Genomic DNA, 20804 nt, shown 5'->3' on the forward strand with positions numbered 1-20804 from the left:
CCCAGGTTGATATTTAGATTATAACGGAGTAAATAACAGATCTGCGTATTTCCGTGTGTTTTCCTCTGTGATTGGACAAGATCTTCATGAATATTCCATGCACCCGGAAGTAGGGCGGTACTACTGGTGCTTTGCTGTCGAGTCACCTCTGTCAAGCGGGATGGAGGAAAAGGAGCCGCTATTATGCTGATAAACGCAGGATCCCGACGGACTGAGCATCAATAACCGACTTTAGTTCAGTTTAAACTGATCATTTATATTTAAATTACCGAATTTGTCTTGTCACAGTTTGCCAAAATGATGGAAGAAATCGACAGGTTCCAAGTGCCTCCTGTCAACGGAGAGACACAGCCTTTGGTAAGAGAGGAAAGACAAAACCCATCGTATTATGCAAATTAATCTTTACTGAATTCAAATGAAGAGATTCTTCTCTCTTCTACGGCTGATTGTAAGAGATGTGTTACGATATTATGTTGGTGAGCCAACGTATAGTAATTTGCAGCTTTGGGATACAATGGATCCTGGGATGGGTGGATATAGCGACCAACTAAAGATAAAAAAAAAAGGATGCCGATTACCATCCTCCCTATTTAGTAAAAAAAAATGTCCGCGTAGTATTTCATGAGTAAGCGCACGTTCAACCCTCTGTATCTGAGTAATTTAACTACGCACTTAGTCAAAATCGTGAGTGTTTAAAGCCCACGTCATATGCGCTTGTTTATATCAATGCTGTCATAGCTTAGTGTTTTTACATTTCGTCATCGACTGACGTGTTATTTTGGTCGGGATGGGTACCAGACCAAAAGATCGCGTGAAGTGGGTCCTCGCCGTGAGCTGGACTCGTTAGGCGATGCAATGCAGAATGATATTTTCACATTTTTACACCAATTGGTTAAGCTCCAAATTTGTGAAATGATAGCTAACTGTTTTCACAGCTCGTTTTGCAAATAAAGAAAGTTTTTGTCTTTTATTACATAATTAAATAAACTTAAATGGGATTAAAGTTAACTTGCATTTCAGTTTAAACAACACCTATCAGAGTTACTGTATAAATTCTATCAACTGTAGTTATATTTTATAAATAATTTTTGATGTGCTCATCCTGTTCTCATGCTCTAGCAAAGCAATCAGATGCATCCCACCGTCCAACATGGTGAATATTTCATCCTCTTAGATTACTTTAGATTTTCAGAATCTGATATTTGGATTGTAGCTGCAGTTTTCTCACTTAGCATTCTTTTAATAATCACATCACACTCAAACGACACCGGATCCTTTTTAGTATTGTCTTATTCAAACCTCTCAAAGAATTGCTCCAGTTACGCTTCCACACTAACCCTAACAAGATCGCAGGTGCTGTGGCACACATGGTCATGCATTTTGATGCTAATAACCCCATTGTGCTTCCCAAGCTGCATGAATGCACTTGGCACCTGCCAAATTCACACAGAAATAGTTCTTACATAAAACATTGAGTGAAGTAATCATCGCCTGCCCCCTTTTTATGTTGCTTGTCTCTGAAAGATAAAATTGCAAAAAAAAAAAAAATATATATATATACATTTTATAAGCAACCACACATTATAGAGCATGAAAAACCTTAAGTACAACTACCAAATCCTGGAATGGTTCATGGTTTACGCTCATGTGCCCCTGCTTTTCATAATCATATTGTACTGTCTCTGGCATTGTTGCAATTGTTAGAAGATTGTTGTAGCATTCGTTTGTTTCAGTAGTCACATGATATATCATCCTTCACTGAGATTGGTCAGTGGGTGGCTGCAAGGTGTAATCCTACCAATTGCTTAGAGTTCATGCTGTGTCAGCAGCCATGTAGCTTTTCAACATGTGAACAGGAGGACAAACCGATAAATGTGATGCGCTGAGGGGTATCCAGTGCTTTGTGAAAGCATTCTCGCTCACGTTTTAACATTCCTCAACTTTATAAGCTTCGGCTATATTTCATTGGGCGTTTGCATAATTATAATGAGGGATGAAAAGATACATGGCATACTTTTTATTTCACAAATGAAAATCTGAATAGCGTGGCTTGTATTCGGCACTCCTGACTGTTCTGGAAATTCTCCTTTGCTAAAAAGCTGAAGATCAATCAGAATGGATGGAGATTTTTCTATGAACATATCTTTTCAAGCTTTGCTTCAAATTCCCAGCTGGAATTAGGATTGGGCTTTGACTGGGTCTTGTGAATATGCTTCAATGTAAACCATTGCATTTGTAGCTCTGGCTGTATAATCAAGGTTGCATTGTTCAAGTGAACCGCTGAATTTATGCTGAGGTTTAATTACACACATTTTGGATTTTTTATTTAAATTATTGCAAACACTGACATTGTGTATTCACACCCTTCATTAAAAGGGTGTGAATACTTTTGCAAAGCACTGAATGTGCGCACAAATGTCATCTTGAGGGAGAGTATTTGTATGTAAATTTATGCTGTAGGTCAGGGCTATATATCATGTTTTAATGTATATAAATAAGATGAGCTGCCCCAGGTGTCATAGTCCTATCCATAGTTCAGGTTATATTCTTGCACAGCAGATGCTAACGGAGGAAACCTGAGTCCCTTCTGTGCTTAATATGCTGTTTTAGATCCCTTTTGAGTACTTTTTTTTCCCAAGCCACAATTCCTCAAAGGACTCCATTTTCATGCCAATCATTCTTTTGAGGAATTCCAAGTTATCATTATCAACATTTTTTTTTTTTACAAAGACTTCTAAATTTATTTTCTGTTGTGTGCCTGCTTCCTAGTAATGACGCAGAATAGAATAAATTAATATCAGGCACAGACGGTTTAATACAAAATATGTTTCACTTCACACCAGTTTCTTTTAGAGAGAAAAAGAAAATCAAAGGGATTCCTTTTTTCATCCTCCAACATTATTATATCTTTCTGGTGGAAAGGAATAATAAAAAAACAAAAAAAACAAAAAACAACACAACGGTAAGCCTAATCATCTAAAGCAAAGGGCCTGCCATCTGAAAGGAAATACTCGTAATGTGCTTCATGCAGTGGGATTAATTTGTCTTTGTGTTGAGATTTCTTTTTTTTTTCTACCTGTCTGTGGGCATCATGCTCACAGCTGCAGCTTTCATTAAGTCTCCCATGTAAGGGGGGGGAAAAAAGCGTCACTGACAAATAAAAATGAGGCCATCAATGAAGTTGACATGGGTAACTCATCCCATCGCAAGGTAGAAAATAGATACACACCGATGTCCAAGGCTGAACCTTAAAAAAAAGCATCCACAGTAGGGCTTCTATACCGTCTGGAGAAGTATAGAGTTTGCCTTTATTTTTGTTTTCCAGGTCTGGATTCATAGAGATGGCAGACTAGTCAGTATGGAAACACGTTTGAGTCATCAGTGTAGGCCTTAATAAAGACTCTCTTGTCATTATGAGCAACTGATAAGGCTCTGCTTATAAGCATCCAAATCTTATCAGTCATGAATCATATCTCATTCAACATATCAGTCTCAAATCTATCAAAAGTTCTCTTTGCCAAGGCACTATCTTATTTAATTATTTAAAAATGACTAAATAAGATGTTTAAATATATTTTTTCTCCTGACTGTGAGGTTTGGTTGTGGGGAACTAATCCAATGGGGTATAGAAGGAAGGGTTCACAAATAACAGGATTATATGGAGAGTTGGTGCCTGATTCCTCTACAACATAATTTTTAACAAAACACTCCTTGCTATCATGTTGACAAATTTGTTACTTTTCATTGAGTTTTTTTTTTTTTTTAAGTAGCTCCTATTGAATCAAGCCAGCATTTTCTATCCATGCCTTTTCTTGCTAATTTCTAGTGCTAAAAAAGCAAATTGTTATTATCTTATAGCCTGGGCTATGTTGACGAGTCCCTTCAAATATACCTGTTAGCAATGATGTATATATCCTTGCAGAGCTATTCACAACTCTGGAACTGAACCGCAGTTTGTTTTATTACAACCTCCAACATCATTTCATTTTGTGAAGATTTTATTTAGCAGTGGTCTTCAAATCCAGGGGTTTTGTGTCCTGTACATTTTAAGCTAGTTCCTAGTTTAACACACCAGAATCAAATGACTGAATCTCCTCCTCAGTGCAGTCAGGTTTTCCAAAGTGCTGCTAATGACCTGATTGCAAAGGAGAAGAAAAGTGATACATAGGTGTTTTAGCAAATAAATACTTGGAGATCCAAATGTATTTGTCACAGCTTTACCTGGACTGAGGTGATTGGAAGATGGAAAAAGCTAAACGCAGAACAATCCAGGAAGAGAGCCTGTTAGAGTCTACCCAAGAATTCAGAATAGGTTGGACAACCCTAAAAAAATGGAATGGTTTACCACAAAACATACTGTTTTCATGTGTCAGAGTGGCCCAGTCAAAGTCCAAACTTAGATCCAGTTTAGAACTCGACTTGGAGATTCCAATAAGTAATGTCTATAAGCACTTCAATCCAATCTGCTAAAGCGTGAGTAATTTATTAAGGAATGGGTAAAAATGTCAGTCTATATATGAGCAAATTTGACAATGACATACCCCAAAAAGGTTTTAGCTCTTATTGTCATGACAGATGTAAAAATATTTTAATTGTAAATTGTTTAAACCTACCATTTTCATCCCATTATACAGTGGTGTAATTATTATTATTATTATTTTTGCCCTAATACAAAATTTACATAAAGAGTTTTGTGATGGTAGCGTGCTAAGATGTAGCTAGTACTTATCCTAGGCACTGTAAATGTCTATCAACCTCCATCCACTACTTGTGAAACATTCCAGGTTTCTCTTTAATGTTATATTGGCACCTGTAATACTGTATTGTCAAGTCTTCTATTTTGTTGCTGCGACTAAAATCAGCTGTGAAGCCAGTTTGTTCTTGACCATTTTTATTTTTTTTTTAATTGTGTGACATAAAAATTTATATGCAAAATAAGTTCTTCGCTATCCCCACTTAATTTCTCATGAATTTTTCATCAAGCCCTCGTGAGACTCAATGAGCTCCGTCGGTTTGTGATACTGGCATATAATCGGGGCGGCATTTCTCATTACAGTTAAAGCAACGGTTTGTTGACTTAATTTCAGGGATGCTTGTAGCTTGATGTCTTTTTAATGAAACAAAGACATTCCCTGGCCTATAATTCTTTTATTTTATAAATCTTAAATTGTAGATTTTATTAAAATGAGTATTTTTCCACAGGTTATGTGTGTGCTCAGAGGAACACCTTAGGAATAAAGGAGTAGATCGCTGGAGTTATTGAAACCCAACAGCCTGACAGTCAGCAGTCATGAGACTTGCGAAGTTCCTCAGAGTGCAACAAGGAGACGCCTGTAGAATCAACATAATGCGCTCTCTGTGACTGAAGCAGGCCAAACACATCTCGGCTCCCAGTCTGGGGAAGCCATGGCTGTAACAGCAGCCCCCTCTGTTCCTTTACATGGCCGCTTCGCCACATCATCGCCACTCGTTTATGCACAAAAGAGACCGAGCCATCAGCATAGGCTGAACATTCATGCCCATTGATGCTGCAGCCAAGGCTGCTACGCACGGCTCAAGTAGAGACACAAACGGGCCCCCGAAGAAGACCGTTTGTCCCATCTCCTTAGGCTTGTGATAAATCAGATTTGGACTTTTTGAGTCTGACTTAGATGTTCACTGCTGAATCTGCTGAATCTCTCTGATTCAGCAGTGAATCCCTGCATATTTCCACTGCAGGGAAATATCATTTGTGGCTTTTGTGGAAATCGCCGTATCCTCTGAAACACGTTTTGAACGTATTGTCACTTCGCACAATTGATGAAAAAAAACGACGTTTAGTTGCTCACCATTCGAAGAACAACAGCTCGATCGAAGGGGAGTCGGAGGAGCCGGAACTACTCAGTCAAGAACAAATAATTGGTTAATGACATTTATTTTATGTTTATTAAATATTTTCTTTTAAAATAACCCTACCGTAATATTTCCCCTGATATTTTAATGTGGCTTTTGGTCTTACTGTATCAAGTCCAAATTACCGGTGCCCTTCAGAACGCTTTGGATTTATGTCTGCCATCGCTTTCTGTGTCACTTGGTGAAATGCATGTTCATGAACAACAACAAGCATCATCACGTCTGTTTATACTCTCAGAATGTACTGATGTTTTACCTAACACTTTTTACAAACAGGGTTACGTACTGATAAATTGAGGTAACACCAACTGCTGACGTGGGCGTTAGTGTTACGAGCTAACTTTCTGCATTGAGTGGTTGTTCCTTCTTTTCCTAGGACCCAGCAGCATCCTCTACTTTGGAGGCGGCGTCGGACCCTAAAGGAGAGAGCGTGGCCATGAACTACAAGCCCTCCCCACTGCAAGTCCAGATAGGTATTGCTGCCCTCCTTGCAAATCGTCACACATTTTATATCGCAGGGGTCACCAATAAGCAGCCATAATAAATGGAAGGCTTTTAACAAACTGGTGAGGAGTGATGAGCTATAAAAACAGAAATGGGATACCACGGTATGAGGAGTGCTTTACTTCTCTAAATGCGGTCTGTAAAAGTGAAGGCAACAATTGGGATCACATAGTATTTCTTAGACGGTATTAATGAATTTATTTCTAAAAGAGGTGTAAAAGATTAATCTTTAGATGTTGGCTCCCATTTTTTTGTATGTTGGGCGCACAAAAAAAAAAAAGTGGGCTAAAATGGACGCCAAACTAATGCACATTTCAGCCGTGTCCCCTAAGTAGCCTGTGGCGCAGTTCAAATGAGACTTCTTATACGTTTATTTAAGCAGAGACTTTCTTCTTACCACTTTTTCATAAAGGTCAGTTCTACTAATAGTAATAATTATCATGTCAACAAATTCTCCCTTCCTGAGCTGTTGTTCCCAGAGCTGCTCCTCTGATTGACGCTCTCCTTTCCCAGCCAGTCCGTTTTAGCAGACGCCCATGTCTTTGTAGGTCTGCGGATATTTGGGTTGTTGTTTAACAACCAAACCCAGATTTTAAGCTTCCTGCAAGCTTTCTCTCAGACTTTCTCTCCTGTGTTCATTCGTGGGTCTTCATTATGCTGTTTGTTCACTAATGTTCTCTAACAAACTTCTGAGAATAGCAAATATGGATTTATTCTGAGATTAAATAACAGGTGGACTCAACTACATCAATTTCAGATGTTTTGCTTTAATTTTACTACAAATCAAGAAAATGTTAAAAAGTGTAACATTTTTTAGAGAGACTGTATCATTTGTATTGATTACCATCCACAGATTATCTTAGTTTTAGATTAAAAATGACATTACCCTAATGTAACCCCATATTTTAACAGAAGCGAAAATGTGTTGTAGCCCAGACGCAGCAGGTAACAGTGGTTCCCAGTGCTCACTACCAAGTTGAACACTGCAGCACTCACTCATTTAACACTTTTCCCCCCTTCCAAAATGATACAACTCTCGAAAATGTGTCCTGCTGTGCTGATTTATTTACTGATGACTTCACATCCTTTGTTGCCTAGAGAAACAGAGGGACCTTGCCAGGAAGGCTTCGGTGAAGAATGGCACCGTGGGAAGTCCTGTCAATCAGCAACCCAAGAAAAACGCCAGGACAAGGTAGCACCTTCCTTCGCGTCTTTGTTTCCGCTCTAATTTTTGAGCGGGTTTATTAGCATGCCGAGTAGCGCAGCAAAATACTGCAAACGACCGAGACGCCAATCACGACATCGGTGCTTCCCGCTTTGTAGGGCATTAATTGCTTCATGTCAGCCGAAGACGCCGCTAGATTTTCTAACGTTACGACCTATTCAATCAGGACACAGCAAGGCTTCCTCGAAGAAAGAGAAATGCACGAAGGCTGATGAAGGAGTCACAACCGCTGAGCATAAACCCGGCGCAGCCTGCGGCGTTGACAAGTGGCTCATGCACCTAATCCCACTCTCTTGTGGATTAGTGGGAATATGAGAAACGCTGCCCACTGGTGTGAACCCAAACTGTCTGAGGCTAAAAGATAATTTTGCCCTTTCTGCTGTCTGAATGCTACCAATTAATTTTGGGAAGAGATAATCTCTTGGTTCAAACTACGGTGCTTTTTTTTTCTTTCTTTCAGTTATATGATGTAAATATTTGCAATGATTGTTGTAAGATGGCTTTTTTTAATGTGTTTTACTTCTAATGCAGAACATGGCTGTGCTCTTTTATAGGTTGGTCGTGCCAAACAAAGGTTACTCCTCTTTAGACCAGAGCCCGGATGAGAAGCCTCTGGTTGCGCTGGACACTGACAGGTAAGCGCTCCGCTCCTACAGTAACCTCTACAGCCGGACAAGTCACTTCACAAACTATAGGGTGGTGCCCTTAAGAGAATCTGGCTAAACTTTGCAGACCTCCTTCTGTGTATACGGGGCTAATCCGTGGAGCGACTTGACAGTTTTCTTAACAGAAATGGTCCTAAAAAAGGGGGGGCAAAGCTTCTCCCAGGGCTCAGGATTAGAGCACAGCAGGGTGAGGATTTGGACAGGCAGAAGCAGCTCTATCAGAGCCCTTCCTCCCCCCCCCTTGTGTACCAGCAGGTCTGTATTTTTGCCAGATGAGTCCCAACACTTGTGGACCCCTTCTTTCATTTGTAAATGCCAAACCCTTTAAAACAAGATCTGTATTGATCCAAAGAGTTTACGTCACACACTCGCTGACTAGCTTGGCTTGTTCACAACTCAACCCATTTGTTCATTGTTAACACTTTACAAATACATGTGCAACACTGCTGTTTAAAGTGCAAGATAGCCTTATTATTTGTTTATGAGGAAAAAAAGATTAACTGGCTGCATTTCTGTGATAATGTTGCAGTTGTATTTTTTTTTCTCAAATTTTCATAAATTCTGATCAAATTTAGCTGCCTTGAATTTGCTTTCTGCATATCTGAGCCCAGTAGAGTATCTTTTGTAGGCTCTAAAACCTTGTTTACTCTTGACTTTCATGCTTTTCTTCTTGTATTCTTCTGCTTAGGATCAGAGATGATTTGAGAAATTCAGCAGTTCACCAGAATTGGATTATTTTCAGTTAGATTTTTTTTTTTTTTTTTTTTTGTCAGTTTAACACACCACTACCATGTCACTGCTTAAAGGAGACTCGATGACTAAGTCTTGGATGTCTGTCTGTCTGTTGGGTGTTTAAAAGTAAAGCCATAAAATGTAAGAAACTCTTTAAAAATAGACTACTAAAGTGCAAAAAGGAAGGTTGGAGTTTCAAACTCTCAGTCTCTCCCTGTTATGGAAGTGGATTTGGAAATGTGAGACCCCTTTAGCAAATATCAAGTTTTAGGTGAGAATCTATATTCTCTAGTAGTGAATAGTGGTTTTCCTCACTAATCACTAATATAAGATGCTACAGAGAGATAAAAATGTGAATTGCATGAACTCTTTATTTTTAAATACTGTTTGGTATTACCTTGGCTCACATACATTGCTTGGTACATAATGTTTTTTTGTGATGCTCTGTTTTGTGAAATGTACCACAACACCACCATGTTTAAAGGCTCTCAGGTTTCTTCCCTTTTTTTTTTTCTTTCCAAATTTAATGATGGTCATTATAGCCAAACCCTTAAACTGTGGTTAAACCACAGGACATGTATCCAAATATGAAGGAATTTGTGTTTGAGTCCATTTGCAAACTGTAATTTCACCTTTTCGAGTTTCTGTCGGAGCAATGACTTTTTCTCACTTAAAACGTTCATAATACCAACTTCATGTACCATCTTCACAACAACTGTTTAAACGTCTAAAAGTTGACCTGGAGGATGAACCACACTTGTAGTTCTCCTCTAAATACCTTGACTTGTTTCGTGTTTTTTCCCCAAGATGTCTCACAAGAACGTGGCTCGTTTCAGGTATTCTGTTAAAATACATCCACAGGCGTTCTTCCTTCAACCTCATGGCATGAGCGGTAAATGGACTGAAATTGTCTAAATTTACATAGTGCTTTCCTAGTCATACTGACAACTCAAAATAATATACGCTAGCCATATTCACACATTCAAATTCACAACTGCATACACATTCATAGACTAACACACAGATCGGTATGCGACCTTTAGATCTGCAAAGTTATGAACATTTGTAGCCATATTTGTACCATCAGCAAACAAACATTACGCCCGGGTGAACTCTCATCAAGATAGTTTCTGAAGGTTTCCTACTTCTCAAAAACCATGTTTTCTTTATTTTTTTTTCAGGATCTTATATCTGATTTAATGTCTGATAGTAAGAAAGAAAGATTGTGTCTATTTATACAATCTATGTAAATATGTGCTGTCTGCTGTGTTGGGCAGCAGGTGAACATTTCATTGTTAAAAATGGAAAAGCATAGGGATTTGAGTGAGTCTGCCAGTTACCAAACTGCAGACTGGATGACTGAGTTAGAGCAAAACCGACAATAACGTCAGATGTTTCCAGTATCATACGGTCAATGATAAAGTCCTGAGAAGGAGCATTGGACCACCGACGCTTTACTGACTCACAAGTGGTTCACCCGCATGATCCGATCCAACAGACGAGCTGCTGTAGCTCTGATTTTGAAGAAGAAAATGTCGGAAAATGAAAGGTGTCCGAACAAACAGTGGATTGTAGTTTGTCGTGCACAGGTGACAGAAAAGTTCATAAAGTAATGTAAAAAAAAAAAATGCACATAATCTACATTTTTTTCTTTATTCTTTCCTCGCAAACATCTTTGCTTAATCAGTGTAATATTGAAAATGTTTCTGATCTTACGTTGTGTTTTGAAAAAGTAAATTAAATACAATATTTTTTTCTAACTTGTTTAAGAACATGATGCAGTTTGTATCTACTGCCGTTTCTGTCTCTAACAGTGAACAGCGTTTTTCTGCTCATCTTGTTAATGCAGCTGTGGAGTGAACATGGAACTTTATTGTTAGAAATAATCCCATCAGGGCTACCTGCAGGGAAAATAACCATGACAGAGCAATTAGAGCAGACAGCGAGAGCTTAAGATTGGAGCACAAAATGTTACCGTGAAAATGTATTTATTTATTTTTTTTTCCTTTCTGTGTAAGCCTGCGTAGAACCCCAACTTTAAAAAAAAAATCTTATTTTTTTTATGGTACCATTTGTATCTTTTTGGGGTCTCAGATAAGATGTCACCTGTCTTTCAGTGATGATGACTTCGACATGTCCAGATACTCTTCATCAGGATACTCCTCAGCCGAGGTGAGATGTCTGAGGGACCAGGTATTTATACAAATATTATATTGTTTCACAGCACCATCTGGCAAAAAAACCACAACCATCGCCATGTGATCACCTTCCTCCTCCTCTGTCACACTGGGTCACAAATGTGCGCTCATTTCAATACAACACTTTGTTTCCACACAGCACTCATGTCAATACTTCGTGATTTTCATCCCTTTCTATCCTATCCCATTTGTTCTTTCCCATGTAGCACATCTTTTGGTTTTAGCCTGTGGCATCCGCTCATCGCCACAATAATTTGATTGTATATTGTTTCTTTCATGTTTTATTTCTTTTTGTTTGCGCCAGTCATTTGTTTACTTAAAAGACCAGAGAAACGACCCATTCATCAAACAAAAACGTAGAGTGACTGAGAAGTGGTAGGTTGAAGCAGCATGTATTTCCGCTGGGTTGAAAAAAATAAAATCTAATTTGTCGGTTTAAAATGAGCAGATTCGTCATTTGACATGTATAAACAACGCTCACTTTATACCTCACTTTTGTAGTGATAAATATTGTTCCTTTTAGTAGCTATTGAAATTTTGCACAGGTTTTGTTTTACACTATGAATTGAGTTACTGAAGCCTTTCAATAGTAGTTTTTTATGCGTACACGTACCGTCATGTCTGGACTACATGCCACTACTTTATTTTACGTGCTTTTAACACTGCAACGTGGCTCATATATAAATTTTCACCAGCGTGTTTCGAAAAGCTGGACTGCTGCGTGAGTCTCGAGCAAATTTGCAACAAGATAAAAATGACAGTGAAAGAGAGATTGAGGAAGTGTGATGTCGTTCCATTCTGACTCTGAAGAGGACGACTTTAGTGGTTCTAGTGCATAGGAGCAAGATGAAGATAGCGATCATTGACTACTGTATTGTTTTCTTTTTAAGCAGCCGTGTTGCAAACACTGTTCAGAAAAAGAGTATTTCATCAAGAGTAAAAAAAATAAATCTGCGTAAATATAATATCTCAAGTTGCAACGTGGACACAAGGGGCTTAAAGACAAGAACAATACATACTTTTTTTTCCCCTTTAAAGCTAGTGGGTGTGGCTTATATTCAGATGTGTTCAATTGACCCTTTGCACCTACGTCAATACGGCATTGAACAGAGCAGCTGAAATTGTTTCCCTAAGTTGTGTTTGCCAGTTTCTTCTTGTTGGAGTCCAGCTAATTTGTCTGTGAACATCACACACCTGGTTGGGGCTCATAGACGGCGGTATTCACAAAAGTTGGAAATATGATGATGTCCATCATGGCGGAGTTCTGGAGAGCGTGACGTCACGTGTAAAACTTAAATAGTCCGGAAATTACAGCATGTACATTTGTGTGAGTATGTAAGAGAGCAGATTCTAAATAGGCGCAGCCGAATTTTGCACCGCACGACGGACATTTGTGTCATCTGCAAGCAAAACAAGTTCGGCCCGCGTCTAGAACCCTGTGGGATCTCATTTGTGAATGTTTTCTCATCGAGGTAGTTCCTGAAATGTTTGCTACTCCTCAAAATTAGTGTTTTTCCTTTTTTTCCAGTGAGATTTTTTTTTTTTTAGATCTGTGGTATCAGGAGTTCTTTAATAATCTGTAAACACGTCATTGAACAGTTTGTTTTCAAATGCAGATTCGATATCTTGAGTCAGTTGAATTAGAGTCTTTGCTGTTGATGTGTTTGTTCTCAAGTTGTAGTTTTTGCTCTTTATAAATGTTGAAAGTTTAGCATAGGGTCAACAGAGTATTTTCGACAAAACTGTCCTGAAGTTTTGCCTATTATATGTTTTTTTTTTTTTTTTGCAGCAAATTAACCAGGACCTAAACATCCAGCTGCTGAAGGACGGGTACCGGCTTGACGAGATTCCAGACGACGAGGACCTGGATCTGATCCCCCCTAAAGCAGTCAACCCCACCTGCATGTGCTGCCAGGCCGCCCCCTCCACAGCCTGCCAGATCCAGTAGCTGCCCCCACTCCTCCTTCATCCCTAAATGTTCTTTTTTGCCAGCTGCTGAACAGAATGGCATCGAGGAGGAAAAAAGAAAAAAAAAAAACAAACTGTCGACTTGAAAAACAGGCAAAAGCAAAACTAAGAGAATGTGGGGAGGGGGAAAAGTTGAATATGTACAGTACCTGTGCATGTTCCTCCTATGGCAGGATCTGTGTGTCTTACGTCTGCGATGTTGGTTCAGCGTGGATGGATTCAACTCATGGCAGAGACCTTACCTCGAAGAAAACAACGCTACTTTTGCTTCTCCTTTGTTCGAGTTGTAGCTCTTGCTTGGGGAGTTTTTTTGGGTTGTTTTTTTTTTTTTCTTTTTTTGCATAAAACGATTGTGCAACGTTGCAGAAGAGGAGAAACGACAAGAAGGGACAAGAAAGAATCGGCCAAATTGCTTCTTTTTTTTTTTTTTTTGTCATTACTGTGTCAGTGGGCTGTCCAGACACTCCACTTCCTCTCCTGGTGTATAATTTGCGACCCAATATGACGGAATATAGGACATTAGGAGTTTGAACGAGGCCATTTTATTTCCAATTCTCTCATTTCTTTCACCTGGTCTGCTTCTTCGTCTTCCCCTGTACGTGAGAACCAGACTCAAAAAAACGACGTGTGTGAGTTCGGTCATGCCCAGGAAAAAAAAAAAAAAAAAAAGCAGCGTGAATGAAACACTAGTGCTCACCCTCTCTAACACTAAGCTACCAGTCAGTCTGTTATACTGAGATCTTGTCCTGCTTATATCTGTTTTATATTTAGTTATAAGAAGCAGAAAAGTGCATGTTGCCTGTTTACACTGCGTCCTGATGCCAGATGTGCAGATATTTATTTTATTCTACTGACCCGCAGCCGACTCCGTGTATTGAAGAAACGTTGTGTGCTTTGTGAAATGGAACATCGTTTAGGTTCACCTACTGCCATTTTAGTAGATGTGGGGGGGAGAAAAGCACCGCAGCGTAAATCCGTGTCAGAGCATTCTCACACACTGAAGGTTACGTCATAGACTGTATGCATGAATGAGGGAAATGAATGAAGACAGAGGCTTAGAATTGTATGTTTTTAGTTTTATATACTGATGTTTGAATTGTGGCCAAATAATAGTAATATTACCCCTGGTAAAGATGTGCTAAAAAAAAAACAACAACCAAAAAACTAAATTCATCTTTCAAATTTCATAATGAAGGAAATAATCACAGCTGACACACACGTTACCACCTGAAATAATTTATATAAAATGAATGTAGCTGAAGAATTTCCTAATACATACATGTACATATATATATATATATATTTTTTTTTAAGTTAAATACTTTCGAGGAACGTTAATCCCTGACTGTAGGTTTCTTCGACGTGTGGATACCATCTACCCATCATGTTTGCAGCCGAGCTGGAGCTTTTCTAGTGGTTAATTGGCAGGTGGTACAGTGGCGCAACACCCATGCATGTACACACACACACACACACGCACACACACACAGTCCTGAGGTCAGTTTAGTAAGACTAATTACCCTGACAGGCATGCTTTTGAACTGCGAAAGGAAGCCAGAGTATCCGGACAAAAACTCCTTGCGGAAAGACTCAAAAACTGTCATCTGGGACTCTTTAAAATGTAAAGTACAAGAGAAGAAGCCGTTCCACTGAGACAGATGCATTCATATTTAATAAGAGTCATTTGTAGTAAAACGTGTCATCTTAGGGTCCTAGAAACGTATTTTATTTGTACACATCTTTACCAGGGATGCCAATACTGGTGTAGGGTGCATCTTATGGACAAAAGGCTGTACCTGTAGCACCAGAAATGGTTGTCATTTCATACTTTATGCCATTCTTCTCGTAGTTAAGTATCTCAATAAGAACTTCTTAATTTTTCTTTAGAAGTAATGTACACTTTTTACGTAATGTCTGAACCACTCACACACCTCAGAGTCTTAGGCTGAACAATCTCGCTGTTGTTACACCTTTGAAAATAATGATCCTCATGTCGCGCTCACATTGAAAAAAAAAAAAAAAAAAAGTAGATGGAAACAAATCAGAGTATGCGTTAACACTGCAGTGCAAACTTTTTTTTTTTAATTTGTTTAAACTTTGGAAAGTCTAAACTTGTTTACACCTTCTTTAGTTATTCCAACTGTTCAGTTGGTGTGTTTTAGGTTGAACTCCATATTGGTCCAAACTAATCCTGTTGTTTTTAGGGTTTTTACAATTTAATACAAAAAAATAAAAAATAAAATCTACAGAGCAGCAGGAACAAAAGCAACAGGATACTCACTGAATGGAGATGGTGTGTACTGTACATATACAAATACATTAAGTTATGGTACTGTATAGTGTAAAAATAGAGAAAATTGTATTTTGTTTTTTATTCCAACTTTTTTTTTTGTTCATTTGCAGATCTTTGTTTCAGTAAGCCATCCTAATGACGTTATCAGGTGTTACGGGTAGAGATGATCTAAAGGACTGTTAGCTACTAATAACAGAAGGTGACAGGAGAGACAAATCGTTTCTTTGACGGTGGCGCCTTCTCTGGTTAAAAAAAAAAAAAAAGCCTTAAAATGATTTAGTTTTTTATTGCAATAGCATATGCTCCCACAGAAAGTTACTGCAGTACTTCTTTTAAGAGCCTTATAGGGTTTTGTTTTTTTATCGAAGCACATTATATGTGCAGTACCTTCGCTGTTAGCTGATGTGTCGTCATTTGTTTGATCAGACAACAGGGATGCAGCGCAGGACTGGAGGCTAATTGTAACGGAGAAGCAATGTCAACTTCACGGTGTAGAAAGATTGGGGAAATATGTTGCATATCGGTAAATATAAGTTATTGACCATTCATATCAGTGCATCCACAATTTGTTTTACCTTCTTTCTGCTCACTGGACATTGTAACAAGGTACACTTGGTTTCTTGTACGACCTTTTTGACTTCAGTTTTCCTTTTTATTTATCTTTTCAAAGCTTTAATACCCATTCTGACTGGAGATATGGATGAGAAGCTATATTCTTGTAGTAATTTCCTGACTTGTGATAATGAACACATATTTGTCTTTCTGAAATTGCGAGCTTTCTTATCTTTTCAGTTTAATGAGGGAAACGGCCACCTGCTAGACATTTCATACAGCAAGGAAACAGGAAGTCACTCATTAATAACAAAAGTTAGCAAAGTGTGCATTAAGTACTTCATATCATGTTTTTCCCCACTGAATAAAAGTTCTCAAATTAAAAATAGCACATTCAGGATGCTTTTAATTGGAAATTTTACTTCTGCAATAAAAGATGAGTCGATTTTAAGGCTTTTTACTAATAAAAAAGGAGAAGGGGTGCTATCTGCTACTTTCCCATCTAGATCGTCGTTTCACTGGATATGCATACATGTCATGATCGGCGTCCCCCTGAATGCTCAAAGCCAGGCCTGTGCCGGTTAGGGCACAGCTTCACTTACTCCTTGAGTCCAGAATAATGAGTTGTGTGTTTTTTTTGTTTTTTTTTTCCCCCTTTATTTTCACTTGTGGGAATTAATTTCTATAGAAACAGGCGCTTTTTCATCTGTCAGATGCTTGTCATGACATGATTGTGAACTGGCTCCATTTAGATTTGAACAGTGTTACAGTTCTGTGTATAGTGCAACATATCAAAAATAAATAATGGATATCTCAATGCTCTGTGTATTTTCCTTGTATTGCATTGTTATTCCCAAACAATCGTGCAGTCGTTTTTTTTTTTTTACTTTTATTTTTTTATGCCTCTTCAGAGTGTTTTGAGAAATTTGTCTTCAGGAGATGAAGCCAAGTGGACCGATGCTCTGTCAGAGAGATGACAGATAGCGCTTCCAAAAGTTTACTTCCACTTATCATCAGTGCGAATGTCATGTTTATTTTAGGCTTTTAATGATGCAAAATCAGCGAATTTACTGTATATATTTTTTAAAAGTTATACATACTGGCTTGAATATGAAACTACATCCCACTGAGATTTGGGAATACCTTCCTCAGCAAAGAAACCAAATGTTTTTTTTTTTCCTTCATTAAGTTCCTGGTCTGGATATTTGATCTTACTTTCAGGAATTTGTAAAGTTCCCAAGGTTGGTCTGAAAATTATGGAGTTTGGCTGCAATTCTTCCAAGTCGAATTAAGTACAAATAAAAGAAGAAGAAAAAACTTTGGTAAAAAAATAAAAAAATACTGTTTTTTCCAGACTTTTTTTAAAATTTGTTATTAAATAATTAAAAAAAACCCATTAAAACACTAGAAGTTTTTAAACTTGATCTGATTTTGATGCCAACCAAAGAATTGACACTTTTTACAGATTATGATAGAATCTGACCAAAGTAATTTTATTTAAATTCCAAAAAACAAAAAAGTTAATAATTGTAGAATAATTAAAACACTTTTTAAAAATAAAAATTGCTGGAATAATTAAGAAATGTTGAAAAATATTAAAATCTTAAAGGAAAAACATGTAGGAACCCTGGAGTTCCCTGGTTTACTAACACATATTCAGCTATTGATCATTTTTAATACCAGTATGATTAAACTGGTGATATATTGGAAACTTAAAGTCAGTAATGCTCTGTCATTTTGGAGCATCCCTATGTATAATCATAAAATAGAAACAAAGCAAATTAGGAACCACCAGGATTAAAGCCCATGACGAACTGGAAGATGCTGAAATAGCATTTTCATGCTTCACAGGAAAGTTTCATCTCACCATGAACTGAGAAACAAGATACGATAAAAAGAATAAAAACAAAAGTCCCTGCTTGAAAACCGATGCCTTCGAGCTCCATTGAAAATCGCAGCTTAACACAAAGACAATCCAAACCCTATGAAGCAATTATTTCAGGGGGAGTATGTAAATATTTGAGCCTGTACGTATAATTCTGACCATAAATGGAGTAGAGAAAATTCACAATAAATTCAACTCCAGCTCCTGTTTCTACAACGTAAATCATTTTGATAAAAGTGCCAAACTTACTCACGCTGGTGGTGATTATATGTAAACCTGTAGTTAGCATGATGGAGGCATAGAGAGTGTGAGGGGTTGGGGGTGGGGCGCACACGATTAGCCTGGAGTTGATCCCCTGGGAGCAGATGGTGAATGGCGGCTTACCTACATGCTCTGAGTCCCAGGAGTTAGCAGGAGTCTGCAGTCACGCTGGAAGATGCAATGCTGGCTTTGAAGAAGTCTGAGGGTCGTGTCTCGTGAAAGAAGAAAGGTAAGCAGTGTTCCCATATTTAAGTAGAAGTTTACTTACTAGTGGTAGCTCCATTTGGAAGCTTTAGACAAGAGTTTCTCATCTTTTCCTCCAATCAGTAGGATATTTCAGAGCGTGATCAAATCACTGGTGTCTTATCTTCTCTGTTCTGCTGAAGTTCTCCAGCAAACACACATTTGGTTGTAGCTTCCTCCTGGTAGTCTTGTGTTAATCAACCACCTCATCTTACAGACTGGGATCACATCCGGGAAAGGCATGATGTTGCTGAGCAGCGCTGCTGTTTGGCTGCTGCTCTGTGTTCAGTGCCTGCATGGCTCTGCCCTCCCTGCCATGTCCTCCTATGAGTTCACCGCCTACAGGATGCAGCAGTACAACCTGGCGCAGCAGAAACATGGTAGGATCAAGCTAAGGATGTCTTGCATCTTGCAAACAAACAAACAAACAAACAAACAAACAAAACATTCCCACAGCATAATGCTGCCTGCACCACGCATCACCGTGTTTAATTTGCCTTGCTTTGCCTCGTTGTGTGAGGTTGCCGCGGAGCGATCGTTGTGGCGGAGGCGCGCTCTGCCGACGAACCGTCGCTGACCCGCCGTTGTGTCATCATGAAGGTTCAGGACTTCACTGTGGAGAAATACTTTGAAGCCCTGAGACAGAATGCTGCTGCTGTGCTGATCCTACTGCCTCAAAATATCTCCGGCGTTCCACACGAGACAATAAAGGTAAAACCCGGAAAGGCTGTCTGTGCTCTAAAAGCAGATTAAATGAGATTCCAGCTGGTTAAAACACTCGCTTTACGTCTCAGGCATTCATGGTGAGTGAGAACGAGGCCTTGCAGAAAGAAACCCTCACTCCAGTCTATGTTGTTCCTGAGGATGAACAGCTGCTTTACATGTATGAGGAGGTGAGGCAGGCAGCAGCTGCACGGACCTCATCCATGTTTGTCAGAGGTAAAGCAGACAGTGTGTGCTGAGATGATGGACGGGTAGATGTGTGTGAATAGGGCTGGATTCATAAGGATGTGGGCTCCTTGGCTGGAACCAATCCAATAGGGAGAAATTCCTTTACAAATTACAGGACAGAAATCAGTAAAAGAAAGAAGAAAATCTTTATTTCGAGGCAAAAAAAAAGTAGTCCATGAAAAAATAAATAAATATTATGTATCAGCTTTTGTAAAAAAGTATGCATCAGCTGGTATTAAGTGATGCATGGTAGAATTATTACATCCAATAGCTCCATGTTGTTCCCAAAGAAATCAACTAAAACTTTGTAGTTTTTAAATAAAGTACAATATTTGCAAAACACACATTCATTAAAAGAAAGAAAAAACAAAACTCTGCTGCCCTCCAAAAAACGGGGCCATGGTCCAACTGCCTCTATACTCTTTCTAAAGCCTGGCCCTGAGTGAGGAAGCCACAGGATGAATGGTAAATTTGTAGAGAGACAGAAAGACTTTCTTTTTTCATTTTCAGAAACATTTTACTGAAAATGTTTTTACTGTCCGCAGTTCTTCGAAGTATGGTCACTGCTACGGCCTTCCAGATCTTAGTGAGCAACAACAACCCCATTAAGGCCATCACTGACAACACCATAACCACACTGGAGGTAGAAGCTCAACTTGAAATAACATACTGGCTACTGGAAGTTTCAAACGGATCTTTTACGCTTTCCTTAAAAACTACCTTTCCCCTAAAGTCCTGCTCCTGTCTGGTCCGTGCAGGGTGTGCTGGCTGGAACCGGAGAGGATGCTCCCACCATCGTCATCACCGCCTACTATGACTCCTACGGACTCGCGCCGGTGGGTTGGCCATTAAAAACGCTCCACTTACAAGTTCAGAGCGTCGACCTGTGAAATGGTTTCAACTTTGGTTTGAAACGTTCCTCCCGCTTAAAAGCTCAGGTCTTTCAGTTCAACCCGGTGTGTTTGTGTAAAACAGTGGCTGTCATACGGAGCAGACTCTAATGGCAGCGGAGTCACCATTCTGCTGGAGCTGGCGCGTCTTTTCCAGAAACTTTACAGCACCTCCGCTACCAGACCACAGTGAGTTGGAGTTTATTCACGAGTCATGACGAAGCGTCTGCGACTGCAAATAACGCCAAACTAGAAAATAGTGAGAATGTGCGTTTTTAATATGGCGTCGATTGGTCAAATTTAATGCCTCAAACCAGGATGCTGAATTCCTCAGTGGAAGATCAACAAGTACAGAATCTTTAAAACAAAGTATTTACACCTACATTTTTTTATTCACATTTCAATGGATGAAACAAAATAATTTATAAATAGGAAGATGATGTCTGGTTTTGGGGTGTTTTTCTCGAGTCCGGTTAAAACCCAGTTCGACCCATTGTCATTTATTCTCACTTCAGCTTTCCTGTGAAGGCATAATGTGAGCTTCG

The 20804-nt window shown here is 38.9% G+C and overlaps 2 protein-coding genes across 3 annotated transcripts in view; both read left to right on the forward strand.

The window, feature by feature from the left end:
* The first annotated feature begins 80 nt into the window (after positions 1-80).
* Positions 81-16846, forward strand: fam219aa (family with sequence similarity 219 member Aa). Of its 2 annotated transcripts, none has more exons than XM_015050024.1 (6): positions 81-357; positions 6269-6365; positions 7495-7588; positions 8176-8256; positions 11136-11211; positions 13006-16846. In XM_015050024.1, exons 1-6 carry the CDS (start codon positions 298-300, stop codon positions 13162-13164), a joined length of 567 nt encoding a protein of 188 aa, XP_014905510.1. In that variant the 5' UTR covers positions 81-297; the 3' UTR covers positions 13165-16846. The 2 variants fall into 2 exon arrangements, with proteins under 2 accessions (XP_014905510.1, XP_014905520.1); XM_015050034.1 differs by having other exon boundaries at positions 85-357; positions 11136-11190.
* Positions 16847-18296: 1450 nt separating this feature from the next.
* Positions 18297-20804, forward strand: part of LOC106958153 (nicalin-1) — a 12009-nt gene continuing 9501 nt past the window's right edge. The window contains exons 1-7 of the mRNA XM_015049929.1: positions 18297-18404; positions 18636-18798; positions 18939-19129; positions 19213-19357; positions 19915-20012; positions 20128-20205; positions 20345-20449. Of these exons, the coding sequence (XP_014905415.1) occupies positions 18660-18798; positions 18939-19129; positions 19213-19357; positions 19915-20012; positions 20128-20205; positions 20345-20449 (756 nt within the window). The 5' untranslated portion in view covers positions 18297-18404; positions 18636-18659. The remainder of the gene's footprint in view (positions 18405-18635; positions 18799-18938; positions 19130-19212; positions 19358-19914; positions 20013-20127; positions 20206-20344; positions 20450-20804) is intronic.

This window comes from Poecilia latipinna, unplaced genomic scaffold, assembly GCF_001443285.1.
Source record: "Poecilia latipinna isolate Pla-1442-1.1 unplaced genomic scaffold, P_latipinna-1.0 Scaffold47, whole genome shotgun sequence".
Lineage (NCBI taxonomy): Eukaryota > Metazoa > Chordata > Actinopteri > Cyprinodontiformes > Poeciliidae > Poecilia > Poecilia latipinna.